The following is an 18,122-nucleotide window of genomic DNA, read 5'->3' as shown; positions in this document are numbered from 1 at the left end:
AACAATCAGTTAACCTCACTAGGCTTCACTTTATTCATCTGTAGAGGAAGGTAAAGTAGGTCACTTGGAGCTTAGAAATTCTATGACTAACTCATTCTTTCAAACCTGGCATCTCTTACACATGAACAATTTTTGAAAAGGGGTCAGAGAAGTGTTAAGGCCTTTAGTCTTTAAAACTTGAATGTTAGTTAGCATCAGAAGGTGAAATTTTATTTGGAAGTTGCAGAAAGTAAATACAGATATAAAATATCACGTGTAAGTAGTTTCCATAGTTCAGGAGTCCCACAGGTATGGACATGCCATGACATTCAGGATAAGGGAATTATGCCTTGTGGAACTGTATTTCCTCTTTTGACATAGAAAGGTAAATCTTACAAGTTTGGCAATAGAAACATTGAGAAATGCAAAAGTAAACTCTTGAGCCTTTACTACTGTCCTTTGATAAAGTGTACCCACCTGTGACCACAGGCAGCATGAAGTTTATTTATTTTGAGATGGAGCGAGAGAGCGCGCATGCGTGTGCGTGCACCAGCAGGGGAGGGGCAGAGAGGAGAGACAGAATCCCACTAGGCTCTGCACCATCAGCGCAGAGCCCGATGTAGGGCTCAAACCCATGAACATCGAGATCATGACCTGAGCCGAGATCAAGAGTTAGATGCCTAACCGACTGAGCCACGCAGCGCCCCGCCCCCAGAATATTCTTGTCTCATGAATGTGTTACTGTGAAAGGTTTTAATGTCTCTTTATACGTCCAATTTTACTCTTTAAAAGACACAAATCCAGGTTTAATTTGTGTTTTGAGTGTACCCTTTTATTCTCCAGAATTGATGGCTGTGCAGCAAAAATACATACACACTAGGTGTACTATAAAGTTTATGTGGGTGTCTGTACTTGCTCTCATGCTAACTCACTTGTTAATTATTCATGACTAAAATTTTCTCCTAATCTCTTTTAGTGAAATTTCCTCCCAACATAGTCAATATCCATGTGAAACACCCTCCGGAGGCTTCAGTTCAGATACATCAGGTTTCAAGAATTGATGGCCCAACAGGCCAGAAGACAAAAGAAGCTCAAGCGGGCCAATCCCAAATCTCTTACCAAGGGCTTCCCGTCCAGAAGACCCAGACCGTACATTCCACGTACTCTCACCAGCAGGTCATTCCCCACGTCTACCCTGTGGCTGCTAAGACGCAGCTTGGCCGGTGCTTCCAGGAAACCATTGGGTCACAGGTAAGCAACATTGCCCCTCCCATTTGGGTAATGCATTGTAGATATGGCATTTTAATAGGAAAGCCAGACTTGGCAAAATGGTTTTCAATAGATGGGGTTGACAAACTGACTCCTGGGCCCATTTTTTGTAAATACAGGTTTATTGGGACATAGCCACATCCATTCATTTACATACTGTCTGTCCTTCCATGCTGTTGGCAACAGTTACATAGCGTTGGTGAGATCATGGGGTCCCCAAATCCTGAAATAAGGCCTGTAAAGCTCTTGACAGAAAAAGTTTGCTGAACTCAGTCTATAATATTAAGTAGTGATCTTCCAGAAATGCTTCCAGAAGTCCATGATTGCCTGTTTATATATTTTTTCACTTAAGGTGATCTGTGAATAAAATAAGTCAGGCATGAGATATGGTATGTGAGATGTATTATTCTGCAAAGATGTTTGAAAACATTTATGCCTTTTTGCAACAGTTTGTAGGTTGTAGGTACAGAGGAATTTTGACCCCTTTGTGCAGTGATACCTTGGCATCTTCTTTCTGCTAATAAAAATTCGTAACTACCATGGCAATGCAGGAATTGTTTGACGTGCATTTTAATATTGAATTTGCACGTCACTTTAGGCCTATATTTATATCATAAAGTGAGAGAAAGGCTGAGTTTTCTTTAAAACTCACTGTTGAATATACATAGCAAAGACAATATAAATATATTGGTTCCTCTACCCCAACCATGTTGTGCTACTTGCTTTCGGATCATATGATAATGTTGTGGCTTTTTCCTGTGGTTCTGCTCTTGTCATTTCATATGGTTTGGATCCCCCATGAGAAGAGTCGGTGAGATAAATGTATTATTATTCCTCTGTTGTTACCTGATTATTAGAAAATTAGTGTGTGTGTGAAGTATTTGTAGGTAATAGAGTCAGTTGTTACTGCTTTAGAAACCTAGAAAATGCTTTTTAGGTACTAGACAAGTGTATGGTAGGGTTGTAATCTTTCTTCTGGGGCAGTAAAACAAAATTGGTTTATAGACCCAGCTAGAAAAGAGAACCCATGTGAATAGAGTTAAAGGTCTTGCCTAGAGCTATGGCCCCAGCAGTAGGTGCTAGGAGACCAGCTTCCTTATCTGTAAGGTAGAGATAAGAATATGGGGGTTTGTCAAGATGAGACATGTAATGTGTCTGCTTTGCAAATGTTGTAGAACTCTGCAAATATTAGCTCAGAAGGTACTTATCTATCCAGATAGTCAAACTTAAAAATAGAGTAGATGATTGCTTATGTCCTGTAATTTTAGTAAAGCAAGGAAGGCTTGATCCCCCAAACGCCACCTTTGTTGTCTGCCTACAGATACCTGAAATGCTCACTGAAGGGAACCTTTTCATTCCTCAGTTGAAGACCAGGTTTAAGCAAATGCTTCTTGGAGAAGGAACATCATCAATTTAAATGTAGCTTAGAAGTAAAGACTGGATTTTGTGCTAAGGTCAGGTTTTGGTAGGGATAGTGGGGCTGAAGATAAACTTCATACTTCACAATGTTGCCCCAGAGTAGCCTTGGAGAGAGAGGGTGATATTGGTGCCATTTGCATTGTTTAGCCATTCCAGCTTAGATTGGTCATGAGAAAGGAAAAGGCAGGTCCTTTTAAAACTCTGTGCCCAGTATCTTTCTCCCTAATTTCCAAGTTGGACACAGAGCCTAAAAAGCAAGAAAATGAGGTATTAACAAACTTACCAGTTTTGTATAATAGTAGGCTGAGGATTGCGAACTAGAAAGGATAAAAACAAACTATTTACTTTCAAGCGTAAGCTGGACAGTACGGTCAAAGCGAGCTGGATAATTGGTAGAGTTCCCCAAATAATTCAAACTCCATGGAATACTTTTGCCTTATCTGGATACTCTTCTGACTTCTGGTCAGAATGATCCAGACAATGATCTCAGTTCTTAATTTATTTTGCATGTGTAGTCACTAATACCCAGCTTCAAAATAAGACCTGTTTTCAAGAAAACACTCTTACTGTTACTGAGAAATGTTGCTGCGTGCCTATGATTGTCCAGTAATTTGTGTAATTAGGATGATCGAGACATTAAAAAAATACATTTCTGGCAAATAGTCAATAGTATATAAGACGTGTCCCTACAGAGGTGCTGGAAAATATGTGTGCTTTCTAGCTATAGTTAGTTTGCAAACAAAGCTCCACGAGGTGGTGTAGGTAGATTTTTGAATGAATTGCAGAAACAACTGTGTAAATGCTCCTTCGATGTGCATTGCGTTGCTTAGTGGGAACACTCTTATTAGCTGCAGATTTTGGCTCTTGAGACTTCGAATGCCTTAGAGTTATCAGTAACTGTGTTTATGTGTTACCATGAGAGGTCACATACGAAACAAATTTGGCAGAAACTGCCTTTGTGTCTATGGCACATTCTAATAGTTAGTAAACTTGGGGTTGAAAGTTGAACATGAGCTATGATCATGTATTTAAATTCAGGGCATCTTTGTATAGTGGAATGTCAGGAATTGCTTCAGTGGTAGAGGAAAATGCATGATTGGTTAGGAAGGCAAGCTCCCACAGAAGTGGGGGAGAAGAATTAAAGGAAAGAGAACATGGCAAGAAATGGAGAAGGGAGTGTTAGGAAAGACCAGAGAAGTGAAATAGCTTGGGATTCCTGGCATGCATTTGTACAGGTAACAAGCCCCTTACACCTGAGGCATAGTGTGATATAAATGACTTAGTATCAAGGTAACACTTTCATGAAGCCTCCCTTCACCATGCAGTCAAATTCAGAATTGTTTCAAGTGGGACAACCGACATTATGTGCCTCCTGATGTGACACAGTATGGAGTTTCCACATCATCCTTGAAGTATTCTTGCAAAAATATTTAACCTGAATCTAATAAAGCCTTTACACCTAACCTATCTAGCTCATAGGCAAAGGGGAAACAAACTAAAAACATCACACACATATCTCCTCCAGCAGACAGATTCATAATGTAGGATATTATAACCTGGCTTCTTTAAAGAAAAAAATCTTCTCATGAGGGAAAACAAGAAAAGCAGAGTGACTTTTCTAGAAAGAGACAAATGAGACCCAATGACAAATGTAACATATGAACCTTAATCAACTCTTAGAAATACACACACACACGCGCGCGCACACACACACACACACACACACACACACACACACACACACACAAAACACCTGGCTCCAAAGGATATTGGAGAAATCTAAATAGGGCTGGATATTAGATGATATTCTGGAATTACTATTATTTAGGTAGGATAATGATGTGGGGGTTAGGTAGGACCATTCCTTATTCTTGAGAGATGAATGTTAAAAGTTTTAGGGGTAAAACGCCATGATGGTTATGGTTTATTTTCAAATGCATTTCATACACAAATAAGACAAAATTGTAATAGTTGTTGACCCTGAGAGGTAGGCATTCAAGTGATTGTCTCAGAATATGTGAAAGTTTCTTGAGGAAAAGAAACAAAAATGATAACTTTCTAGACTTAGAATAATCAAATTTTAAGTTGAACTCAAAAGCTGTAACTTTGATACATTTTATGAATTTTTAGAGAGTAATTTTAAAAGTTTCAACTTAGGAAAGAACGGGGTGGGTGGATGTGGGGATGGTAGACATGAGGAGGCCATGGAAGAGACGTTGGCTTCGGTCCATTTGTGAATTGACCAGGGTCCAATCTAAGAAGTTAACTTGAAAATAAAGATGAATTCCTGAGCCTTTGTAAAGAATCAAGCATCAGGATTTGATTATTGGCTGTTGTGGGGGATTTAAAAAAAAAAAAAAAGGATGTGATAAGTTGGACCATTCTGAACTTCCTTGCTTCAGAAATCAGATAAATGCTCACAATGATGATTAACCCTGGGGGAGGGTTGTAAGATGAAGATGAGTAGCTACATCTTTGTTTTAAGCAGCCCCATCCTTGACTGACATCAAGAGTGGTGCGTTCTTGAGTATCAGTCAGGAAGTCTAATGCTGTTTCAGAGATGGAGCGAGAGCAGATGAGTGGAGAAGATTCATTGAGCAGCAAATAGCTCTAGTGGTGATAAATTCGTGAGAACAGGGGACATTTCTTTGGCTTGTATTATGAAGAGAAAAGAGCAGGAATAATGGGATTGGGAATTTATAATGTCACACACTTGACAGAGTGTGGCAAGATATGGGGGGGAGGGTAGAGCTGGGGGAGGAATCAGGCCTATCGTTTTACTGTTGGAGAAAGTGATGTTCCATCTTTGAAGTCCTAAAAATAATTTCTTCTTTAGATCACATAGAGTATTGATTTCTGTGTGAATCGAGCTGGATACAGGCATTGCTAAATTCATATTCAAGTATTAAAAGAGTAGAAATTAATAGAATGCATGGTGTGGCTAAGAGGATGGATTTCTTGAATGTAAATTGAATCTGAAGCAGTTAACAAGTCATAATTTTGGCAGTTATCTCTCTGTGCTGCCTGAAGTAGATGTGGGGGGGGGGGTGTTCTCTGTATATATTTGAAAACATTTTGGAAAGTCTACTCACTGTATAGATAAAGTTAGAATTACAATTTCCGATGGTTAAAATTACCAACTATTTTTAGGAAAATCTTGTGTTATTTCACATGCTGGAAATGTGAACATTTCCGTGCTAGTTTTCATCTCTAAGGAGAGGCCAAATTTCAGAAAATACCCCCTCAATTTCTTTTTGCATCACAGGGACATTGAATATGTATACTTTTTCTGTTGTACAAGGGTTTCCTTTGTTTTAAGTTGGTTCCCTTAATAGTGACCCAAATTTGAAACTTACTTGGCATTTGAGTGTCTGTTTTACGCAGGTTTTATTTGTTGCCCAGTTGCTGGCAACAAACATTTGCAGTGACCTAATGATGCCAGATGGTATGAAAAGACCCTGTCTGAGAAGTGTTTAGAATCACGAGGTAGGGCTTGGGGTCCAATGTCCATGCTTGGGTCTGCCTTTGCCTGGTTGTGCAATCATGTGCTGTTTTAAATGTGGGAACATGCCCCTTAATTAGACACAGACGTACAAGACGAGACAAAAAATCCAAATTCTTCAAGACCTTCCTTTTGCGCATGCCAAAAGAACAGAAAATTCCACATATAAACACCTGAGTTAACGAAGAACAGAAATACTGGAAAACCTGAAGTAGGTCTAAACAGAAAAGATATTTTTAGTACAGTGCTTTAGCACAGATAAAGATGCTCAAGCAACACCCAAACCTGCTTGCAACCATAAAATGCCCGTAACAGTTAAAAAAACAAAACAAAACCGTAAGAAACAAACTCTGCGTTTTCGTTTAAATACTCTAATATGTATTCACTACAAAAAAAAAATAATAATCCTTATGTGGATTAAGGAGAGAAGAGAGCAGTACTTGTGAGATCCTGAAATTACTGGAAAAGCCTTTATTTCCTTTCCTTCCCGGTCATACAAATAAGAAGAGCAGGAGCAAAACTGAGCTAAGATGACTTGAGAATTATTTGGGGGTCCTCCTAGAGGTTCTAGAAGTTGTTCCAGCAGTTCTCTTTAGACAGGAAAAATGGAAACCGGATGGGCCATTGGAGAAAAAGTTTATATAATTGGAGATAGGTCTCTTTTGGCAGATAAATTCCATAACATCCTCAGGCTCTAAATCTTAGTCCTAACACACACACACACACACACACACACACACACACACAATTTTTGAAGGGCCAAACAAATGGACTTGACTTTTGTTTAAAAAAACTTTTTTTAAAGTAACCATCATGGAGAAATCAACAAGAAACTGTGATCTCATCAAAGTGGGAACTCTCCTAATTACATGGCTGAAAGTACTTTTTATCTTTTTTTTTTTAAATTTATTTATTTCTTTTGAGAGTGAGAGACAGCGCCAGTGGAGAGAGGGGCAGAGACAGTGAGAGGGAGGGAGGATAAGAATCCCAAGCAGGCTCTGGTTCCATGCTGTCAGCGCAGAGCCCAGTCCCTGGCTCACTCGATCTCACCAACCGTGAGAACATGACCTGAGCCATAATCAAGAGTCAGGCGCTTAACTGACTGAGCCACCCAGGTGCCCCTGAAAGTACTTTTTTAAAAAGTTTCGGGGCACCTGGGTGGCTCAGTCGGTTAAGCATCCAACTTCGGCCGAGGTCATGTTCTCGCAGTTCATGAGTTCAAGTTCTGCATCTGGCTCTGTACTGATAGCTTGGAGCCTAGAACCTGCTTCGGATTCTGTATCTCCCTCTCTATCTCCTCCCCCCCTGTTCATGCTCTGTCTCTCTCTCTCTTGCAAAAATAAATACTAAAAAAAATTTTTTTAAAGGCTCAATTTTCTGTGACAGGACTTTGAAGAAGAATATTTCTTGGTTTCTACCACACAACAGCCAGTGAGAAAGTAGGGAAGCAGATGCTTGGCCTGTCAGTTCCACAAGGCAGAAAAGATACCTATGGATAGATACTGATGTGGATTGATACTACAGACAGACTGTAGACTTTGCAAATCTGTTCGCAGTGAGGATGAGAATTCAGTGCTCAATTAAAGGAGCTGGGAGAGTATGTTCTGCTTAGAAACCTATTCTTTAATTTCCACAAAGTCCCCTCTGCTGTGACCTACGAGCATTGCGAGGATGAGGCCTAAAAGTAGGGTAAAAGACGTGGTTTAGGATATTCTGACAGGGGTGATGCTAGAGTCATTGTGACACTCTTCACATTGGCTATTTCCCTAAACTGAGTCTACAAGCTACATAAATCGATGAGACTTCTAAAGAAGGAATAGCTAGGAGCGCCTGGTTGGCTCAGTAGGTTGAATGTCTGACTTCAGCTCAGGTCATGATCTCCTGGCTTGTGAGTTCGAGCCCCATCTCAGGCTCTTGGCTGACAGTGCAGAGCCTGCTTCAGATCCTCTGTCCCCCTCTCTCTCTGCTTCTCTCTCTCTCTCAAAAAATAAGTAAAACATTTAAGAAGGAATAACTAAGACATTTTACCAAAGACGCTTGGCCTCTCACTTACATATCATCCCTTATGTGGGAAGGAGAACTGGGTCAGCATTGGGTACAGGTGTGCATGTGGCCCTCACCCCTTACCCATTTCCCCAGCCACATGCTTTTGGGGGCAGGTCTGTCCCTGGTGAACTTGGCCTTCATCTTCTTGCAGAAGTACTGCGGGGCAGTGAGTGGGAAAGGCAGGGCCAGGGCTACCAGACATCTGCCTTCTCTGTGAGCAGAGAGCCCCAATGGGGTATGCTGATTGCATTTACTGAAGTTTGGCCTCCTTCAGGTGGAATAAACCATTAACACCAGGCACTTCCTATGACATCTGGGTTTTTCTTCAGTGTCCCACTCAAATACTCCTTTGACATAATCTAAGAAATATTTAATTGAGTGTTAGTGAGTCTGGTTGTCTCCAGTGGCTCTAAAACGGCCACCCTTGCCAAACCTTACCTGTGTCAACTGCGGAGGTATCACCGAAGGTGTCACACACGTGTCAGCGATGGGTGCCTGGAGCTCTCCAGTGTTGGCTGGTCTGGTTCCAGCAGCCTTTGCCAGACGGACTTCGTTCAGGGCCTCTCTTCCTTCGAGTTTAAAAGATCAGTAAAGACCCAAAGGGAGAAGGAGCTGTATGTGAAAGAGAATGTGTCTGCATGTCTCTGGGCTTCTGCCAGTGGCCAGGGAAACTGCTAGCTTTACTTGGGGAATGTGGGACTAAGACATTAGGATAATCAAAATATAGATTCTTAGAACTGAGGTAGGCTACTCGAGAGAATGGATGACGACCTAGACGCATTACCCTTCCTACTGCCTGATACCGGTCTTTACCTAGGCCAATGTCTGCACCTATGCACGTGCATAGCTTTGGCTATTCCCTCACCCTAATCTCTTTAATAGCCAAGTTTATGCTTTCTTGGTCCTCCTCAAGCACCTCCTCTCAGATGTTTTTCATTTTATTGGCAGTGACAGTGCCTTTATCATGACTGGAAATATCAAATTTCCATGTTTTATGCCTCTAGGGCTCACTCAAATAATACCCCTATTAATAATTAGATTCCTGTTTTTGCTGAGGAACAGGCCTTGGGATTAATTATAGGGCAGTTTGGAGTGGAAGCATGTTATGTCACTTCTGAATTTGGCAAAGTGATATGATTTTGTGGTCATTCCATTTGAAGATGACAATATGCCGGAAGTAGTTTTAAGAGCCCAAGGTTTGGAGCTCCTCGGTGGCTCAGTTGGTTAAGCGTCTGACTTTGGTTCAGGTCATGGTCGCACAGTTCATGTGTTTGAGCCCCATGTCAAGCTCTCTGCTGTCAGCAGGGAGCCCACTTCAAATCTTCTGTCCCTCTCTCTCTGCCCCTCCCCGACTTACACTCACTGTCTCTCTCAAAAATAAATAAATAAACTTAAAAAAGCCCAAGGTTTGAATTGATGTTTGACTTAGGCTCTATACATTACAAAAATGTTTAAAGACTCAGCTGGTATTCTTGGGTCTGTTGTTTCTTGGCCTTGCCAACACGGTCCCTTAGAACTGAGATAATGCTAAAACAAAGTAGAATCATTCTGGTTTACTTAAACAAACACACACACACACACACACACACAGGTACAGAAAAACCAAAATAAACCCCAGTCCTCTGGAATCTGACCCATAAATTTGTGGAGAAAAAGCAACACTGCCCTATGTTGAGAGATGACAATGACTCCATCGCCCTGCCCTGCCCCTTCTCCCACATTGAGGACAGTACAGGTTTCTTTTTCTTTCTCGTCCTTCCATTTTTTTCTTTCTCCTCTTGTCTTCTTTTGTGAATCAAAAAATTTACTTATCAGTGTATCAAATGGAATATTCTTTTCAGTGAGGCCCTTTTATGAGACTGTGCATTTATTCTAGCAATGGCTGTTGGGCCAACAGATTGGAAATTTCCGTTTCGAAGGGATTTTTCGGAACTAGTTAATGGAGCTGCATGAGAAAATTAGTCTGTCTGTGATCTTGTGCAGCTCCCTCATTTGCTATGTTCTCAGTGGCTTGAAGGCTTCCTGGGGTCAGTTCAGCCTCCAGAAAGCAAGGATTTGTACCATTGGATATTTGAAATAGCATGTCTTCAACCTTGAAGAGAATTCTGAAATCCACGCAGAGGAGTTCTAAATATTTTGAACAAAAACAGCAATGCTTTCAAGATGACACTTTGAAGAGGTCTGGTTTAGAATGTGCAGGCCTTAATGGAGCTGTTAAGAAAATGGTTTGAACATTCTGTGGCTTAGGGGCAGGCATCCTGGTAAGATGCTGTGTTTTTATAAAATTGATAGCTGATAGAGAACACTGACATTTATGACCTTACTTGACCTTTAAAATAGGGAAAAGTTGGTATTCTTGTCTCGCATTTACTTATGTGAAGCCTGAGACTCAGAGATGGAGGTGGTTTCCATGTCCATAATCTTTTTCCGTTTTTGCAAGCTCCCTGTCTCTCTGGCCCTCAGTTTTTTTTGTTTTTTTTTTGTTTTTTGTTTTTTTTTTCATTTTTCAAATAACTGGTTTGCCTGAGAAGACTACCAAGGCCACTTTTAGCCCTGCGGTCCTCTGACTGGTAAGTTTTTCATCTTTCTTCTTTTCCATCTTATGTGCCACCAATAGTTACATATGCACAGGGCCTATGGACAGAGCAAACTGCACAAAAATGAGATACGTCAAGACCTACTAGGGACGCTCGGGTGGCTCAGTCGGTTAAGTGTCTGACTCTTGATTTCACCTCAGGTCGTGATCTCACGGTTCATGATTTCAAGCCCCAGATAGGGCTCTGAGCTGACGATCCCTGCTTGGGATTCTCTGTCTCTCCCTCTCTGCCCCGCCCCTGCTTGCGCTCTCGTGCTCTCTAAATAAAGAAACTTAAAAAAAAAGGACCTACAGTGATTTCTCAAATCCAGCCTGTATTGGTACCTCCCAAAAGTCTTCTGAAGTCCTTCACCCACATGTACTGTCTTCTGTCTGAACTCTACTTACTGTATTTGGAATCCAGTCAGACCATTTTGAATTTAATTATCTCAAAATTGTTGATTATGAACCTCTTTTCCCCACAAGGCTATGCTTTTCATGAGGGCAGGGCCATTTAGGAATTGAGCTCAGTGCTGGCAGCAGAATAGATTGTGCTGTAGTAATAAATTAACATGACAAAAGCTTGCATTTTGCTTGTGCTAGGTGTGTAAGGGGTAAGCCAGGAGCTCTGTGCCATCGCTCTGTGTCAGGCTGATGGGTTTCCACTGTGTTAAGACTGTGCTATCCGGAATATGTGGCCTGTTTAATTCCTACAGCAGGGGGAGAGAGGTGCTGCAAGGGACATTGCTTTTCCCACAACCCTTGTTCAGAGTGAGTCACTTGGCCCCGCCTGTCAGGGCTATGGACTCCATCGTGGCCCTCCCAAAACATATGTTGAAACCTTAATCTCCAGCGTGACTATATTTGGAGATAGAGTCAATAAGGAGGTAATTAAGATGAAATGAGTTTGTAAGGGTGGGGCCTTGATGTGATAGGATTTGTGTCTGTCTAAGAAGTGACCCCTGAGAGCTCACTCTCTCTGCCCTATGTGGACACAGCAAGATGGCAGCGTCCTGCAAGCCAGCAAGAAAGACCTCACTAGAGCTGACGGTGATGGTGCTCTGATCTTGCATTTTAAGCAGAACGGAGAGAAAATGGATGTCTGTTCTTCAAGCCCCCCGGTCTGTGATATTTTGTTACAGTAGTCGGAGCTGACCGATGCAGTTAGGAAGCTGGCACATGCCGGGAAGCTGGGACAAGTGGTTCTTTGGTGAGCAGTGAATGTTCCTGCCACAAGTGGCAGAATGTGGTCAAGACAGACCTGGTTTCCTGCTCCCGGGGAACTCAAGAAACCTATTAATATGATTTGTGGCGTTCAGTTTTTCTACACTATTTGCAACCAAACCACAGGTAATTATTAGTTTTGAGTTCTGTGTACTTGGATAAAACACAGAAAAACTGAAAGCTTAACCAGATGAGGCACGTGTTGCAATTTACACAGCGGTATGAGGCCTGAAATGTTTTTTGTTCCTTGCAGTATCTCTACATAGAAAAAAAAAAGAAAAGAAAAGAAAAGAAACTGAGAAGCACCGGAGCTTAATATAGAAAATTTCCTTCAATACAGTTGTAGAAATAAGCATTGGGGAAAAGAAGCCTTTATGTTCATCATTTTGGGAGTGATCCAGTTGCCATAGTAATAACAACCCTGCCTGTATGCCCATCTTGATTTCCTCCTGAGCATGAGTCTGTCTTTTTAGTCACATCCTCGGTAATGGAACTTTGAATAAATTTCATGTTCTCACCATCTAATGCTAGGATTTATGATGTGATTTGTGTTGTTTTGCTGTAAGGACAGGGTAACGGGAATTATGATGTCAGAATATAATCATCACAATACTTATTCTTTTTACGGTGTAAAAATAGCAACACACATATATCATAACTGATGAAATGCTTATTAAATCATTGTAGAGATGGAGAAAATAGCCCAAATTTAATTGTTTCTTTAGAAAAGATGTCAAGTAGAATTGTAAGTTTCATGCTTAAGAATTTTTTTTTCCCTTTGTATGTTACTTTTTAAAACCATTTTTGCCTTAGCGTAACTTTTAAAATATCGTTTCATAAACTAAAGTAGTTGTCTGGAATTCCTTGAAGCCTATGGTTTGGCTTCAGCGGGCTTTAAACAAATACACTGTCAGAAATCAACGTGGATACGTTTCCAGCAGTTAATGCCCTAGTCATAGTAGATATTTTGTAAAATCAATAGCCTGAAATATCAGAGGATTATGGTTGTATCAGATACCCCAAATGCCTAACATTGTTTTAATTACTCTAATAAAAGAAAGCTGGGTGGATTAAAAAAAAAAAAGCAAAAAAAAAAAACCTTGCTTATAAAGAATGTTCTGCTCAAGCCAAAGCAAATTTTTTACAAGTTCTTTAAAAAATCTGGAAGTATTTAAGCGCTTTCCTCTTCTTATGAGACAATGCCTGTTACCCCGCCAGTGCTGTGTCGTACAATATTCCCCTTTATGACAACAGGCCTTAGGACAAGTTGATCAAATATGTTGCTCTAGTTGCATTAATGATAGGCTTAGATATTTGGACCCTCTTTCTTACTGGCGCATAGAAATAAACATATTTAATGTTCTAGTGCATGGACATTGAAGAGCTCTCCTGAGGTTTTCCAGTTTAGTTTAGAGCCATGGTTGGCCCAGAGGCCATAAGAACACTGTTTTAGTCAGAAGACGGACAGAAGTCACTTTGCCGGAGTGGAGATATGTTTATATCATAGCGAAAAGATTGATGATAGGAATAAAGAGCTGTGATAGAAGTTTGGATTCATCCACCCCATTGTGTGTACTTGGAACTTTTCCCATAAGGGACCTCATTCTGGTTCTTATGAAAAGAAGTCCAAGATTTCCAAAAAAGGGATTCCCATTCTTCAACCAGATAGAGTACTGAGGGTATAGCTTCTGTTTGCCAGAAAACCTCAGTTTGTACCAGAATGTTGGGATAAAGTTTTCTGGGTCTGGGTGGGGGTGAACATGTCAAATGCATGCTTGGAGTAATTTATGAGACACCCATGCCGTGTAGGTTGATCAATCACAATGTGACCTTACAATGGGTCCCAGCTCAGGATAGGCAAAATTTGCATTTCCATGACCATCTTGAATAATTTCTGATAGTTTGCCTATTTGATAATCATATATGATTCATTATAATTAATCTAGAAAGTGGCTGTTGAAAAGCCATGACTGTTTTCAGGAAGATAGAGCTGCTTTTTTGTGAGCACTGATTAGCAGAAAAGGGGTGAGCTGGGAGGGTAGGGTCAAGAAGAGGAGGCCCATCCTAGTATCACTGATCACACTGATCTAGGTCAGGGTGTGATGCTAGGCCTAGGAAGTCTGCATCATCATGGAATGTACTGTATCAATCCGGCAGGCAGGAGACATTTAAGGAAACTTGCCCTTCATAGGATTTCCCTGACACGGGAAACCATTCCACTTACAACCTCCGGTTATCTTCTACCCCTGCACTGGAGCCTTTATAAAATCATAGAATTTAGGCACATCAATGAGTATTAGTAATTAGTCTGTACTTAAAACTTTATTGATGAGGAAGCTAAAGTCTAGAGAAGTGAATTAGTTGCTTCACATCTCGTATCTCTGGTTGGTGAGGACTGAAACTGAGCCTTTCTGGTTGCTACTCCAGTGTTCTTTCTACTATTCCATCCTGGCTTAGCCCATCTCTTGTGGTCCCGGGGTGTTCATAAGGAACCATTGCTATCTGTGTAAGTAGGCTCAGGCTGCCATAGCAAAATACCATAGTCTGGGTAGCTTAAGCTATCCAAACTTATTTTCTGCAGTTTGGGAGATAGGAAATCTGAGATCAAGGTGCTCACAGATTAAGTTCCTGGTGGAGCTCTTTTCCTGTTTTCAGACACCCACCTTCTTGACGTGCTCACGTGACAGAGAGAGAGAGAGAGAGAGAGAGAGAGAGAGAGAGTGTGTGTGTCTCCGTCAGTCAGTCAGTGGTTTATGCTGTGGTCTTTATTACCTTACTTGTAAGTACACTAATCCCACCCGGGAGCCACACTCTTATGACTTCATCTAAACCTAATTACTTCCCAAAGGCCCTGCTCTCTGTACCATCACGTTCGAGGTCAACGCTTCAACATAGGGATTTGGGGGATGAGGCACACATTCCGTCTGTAACACTAGCTTAGCTTGAAAAGACAGCTGTATTTCCTGGGACCTTAGTGAGTTCCACATTCTGCAGGGTTTTATGATTAAGCCATGGCTGCTCGTGGTCAAGAGGTGCAGAGTGGGCTCTGTTATTTTGGCTTCGTGGTCTTGGTCTTCTTACCAAGACGTGGTGGGTGACCAAAAAGATCTGGATGTCCCCAAAGTGAAATTTGCTGCTTGAACATTGATATTAACTGGTTGAATTATTGTCATTCAGTGACATCATGTTGTGTTTCTCGAGGAGAATTAAAATGAAATCCACATGATTACACATCTTTCCACAGCATTAATTCTCTGAGCACTTTTCACTAGCCTGAGCACTTTGGTGAAAACCTGAACATTTTTAGGAAAAACATAATACCTTCTTTTTCTTTTCATATTTCTTAAAATTTTTTTAAAGCGTTTATTTATTTTTGGGAGAGAGAGAGAGAGACAGAGTATGAGCAGAGGAGGGGCAGAGAAAGAAGGAGACACAGAACCTCAGGCTCCAGGCCTGAGCTGTCAGCACAGACCCCAATGTGGAACTCAAACCCATGGACCACGAGATTATGACCTGAGCCGAAGTCAGACGCTTAACTGACGCTACCCAGGTGCCCCTCGTTTCATATTTCTATATCTAAATTACTTCATGTATCCTTTCTTGACAAATTGAATCTGGCATGTGGGATACTGAATAATTGTTGGGTTACTTAGTCCTTTGTTAAATAAACCCAAGTTTCTAGGTGAGGGGCCTGGACAAAAGGGTCTAATATTGATTGTGAGCCTGGTACATGCTGGCTATCTGACTGTCTTATACGTATTGTCTCAGTCCTCTTGAGAGCTCTCTGGAAATGGGCATTTTTAGTTACGTTTTATAGAGTTTGAATGTTTTGCCCATAGTAAAATACATGGTTAATTGGTAAAGTGAGGACCCGTCTTGGTCCAACATCAGAAGATATGCTCTTACCATTTACTCAGTTATGGGTCATCTTTATTACACTACTTCTCATTTGGTCCACAGGGAAGGTGATTGTGTGGAAAGATCGGTTTCACATTCAGATAGCCCTGATTCTAATGGACCTGGAGATGCCTGGGTATTTGCTTTGTGGTAGGACATCTTTTGTTGGGGATAGCATTTGTTGGGGAGAGATCTTGTTCTGTGCTTAACTTAAAACCTCCCTTCTACTCTTTCTTTGAGGAGTAGTATAGCTAATGGGCTTTTAATAATTAGCCAATTTTGGGCTTTTTGGTCCTCTGATAACTGTTCATGTTGACCTTAAATGTAATTTCTTCATATTTTTCCCCCATAAATGATATACTCTTTGCTGTTAATTCTCTTTTACTCTTGAGAGGAAGTATCAGATGTGGAAAACTGTACTTTCATAAAAACAATCTTTTCCCCCTCTTTTTCTTCCTCTTTATCAATATTTCTGTGTTTGCCATTACTTCAAAGATGCCAAATATTTCAGTGGATACCATCCAAAACATTTTGCTTTGGGAAAATGAACTATGCTGTTTCCTTTTCCCTCTCTCCTGATTAATTTTGGTATCTAACTACAAATGAAATCCCCGATTTGGAAAACTCTCCATGGCTTAGCTCTACCTCATTCTCTGACTTTCCCCACCCACTGTCTCTGTTCCTTCGTCCTTGGCCTGCCTTCCTCTGCCCTTCGCCTCCCACCCACCTGTGCCTGGGTCCTCTCCCAGTTGGTGGTCAGTCTTGGGCTTATCCAGCGCTGTTCCATCTCTTTGGAATCTGGCTCTCCAGTCCAGCCGTTGAGTCACTGCCTGTTTGAGCCCCTGCCCAACACAGCCCTGCAGCACTCTTGCAGGAGCTGCAGTGAGTCAGCCTTCTCTGTTCTTTCATGTTTTACTTCAGTGAATCTTAAAAATCTGCATTACTTTAACTTTTTAAGTTCTCTTTGTGTCTTTGGCTCCAGTGCCTTTTTCTCTTTGAGGAAACGTTCTTTGTTTAAACTCAGTACTTTATGCATCAGTATGCAATGGTTCCTGATAACAAAGTAAAATGAGTTCTATAGATGTAATAGGGATAATTCTTAAGAGTATTTTGATATTATTGTTTTTAAATGTCTTACAATTTTTTTAAGTTTATTTTGAGAGAGCGAGCAAGCACAAGTCGGGGAGGGGCGAGAGAGAGGGGAGAGAAAGAATCCCAAGCAGGTTCCGCACTGTCAGCAAGGAGCCCGATGCAGGGCTCAGACTCACGAACCTTGAGATCATGACCTGAGTCAAAACCAAGAGTCAGATGCTGAACTGACTGAGCCACCCAGGTGCCCCTTAAATGTCTTTCTTTAATAGGAAGGCTAAGTAGTGGCCATGACATGGTGGCCGTCTTTGTGGAGTGGCCCTTTTACTACTGAAATATCTGAACGCCTTTAACAAATTTATGATAAGAGGCTAACACATGGCCAGCATTTGAACATTTTATGGGTTGTACTCACACGAGACTCAGCTGAGAGGGCAGATGGGGATCCAGCCGATGCTCTGTTTACTGAGCGCTGTGTCCTGATGCAGAACACATCTTAAGGGTCACATTTTTCTAATCCCCATAGAGGGGCAGAAGGGATAGGGCGGCCCTTTTTGGACATGCATCGTTTGATCTCACCACAGTCCTTTGTAGTTGAGATTATTGTCCCACTGTCCCATTACCAGCCCAGAGAGGCTGGACAATCTGGTGGACATCTCTACTCACAAGAGAGTAGGAATTTAGATCCAGGTTTACTGACTACAGCCCAGCACTCTCTTCTTTTACTCCCTACTGGACCTTCCTTCCCCAGAACCTGGCACAACACAGGCAACACTCTTAGAACGAGGATATTATAGGTACTAGTAATTTTAACATAGGAAAATGAGATCTTATGAAACCACACTCCAATATTTATCATAATCTCTTTAAATTATTGTTCATCTCTAGAACATTTCCAGTGGTGAGTTTTTAGGTGACAAAAATTATGGGCCTTGGTTGCCAAATGCTAAGTTTTGAACTGTCATTCCTGCTCCTATATTTATAGGGGGATGTAAAAAATGCAATCACAGCTTAACTTTGAGTGTCAGGAAAGCGCCACGGTAGTACCTCAAAACTGAGTTGAAGTCAGAAGTGTTCTCAACTAGGTCAAGATTTTAAAAAGTACATGATCCCACAATCTGT

General features: G+C 41.2%; 1 protein-coding gene across 15 annotated transcripts in view; it reads left to right on the top strand.

Moving 5' to 3' along the window:
* Positions 1-18,122, top strand: part of LTBP1 (latent transforming growth factor beta binding protein 1) — a 402,947-nt gene that overhangs the window by 209,043 nt on the left and 175,782 nt on the right. For all 15 annotated transcript variants that reach the window (XM_045447182.1, XM_045447179.1, XM_045447178.1 and 12 more), the window contains one exon: positions 956-1,230. In XM_045447182.1, coding sequence (XP_045303138.1) covers positions 956-1,230 — 275 coding nt within the window. The remainder of the gene's footprint in view (positions 1-955; positions 1,231-18,122) is intronic.

The sequence above is a fragment of the Leopardus geoffroyi genome, chromosome A3, assembly GCF_018350155.1.
Source record: "Leopardus geoffroyi isolate Oge1 chromosome A3, O.geoffroyi_Oge1_pat1.0, whole genome shotgun sequence".
Lineage (NCBI taxonomy): Eukaryota > Metazoa > Chordata > Mammalia > Carnivora > Felidae > Leopardus > Leopardus geoffroyi.
The sequence above is the reverse complement of the archived record's forward strand: the minus strand, read 5'-3'. Positions and strand labels throughout refer to the sequence as shown.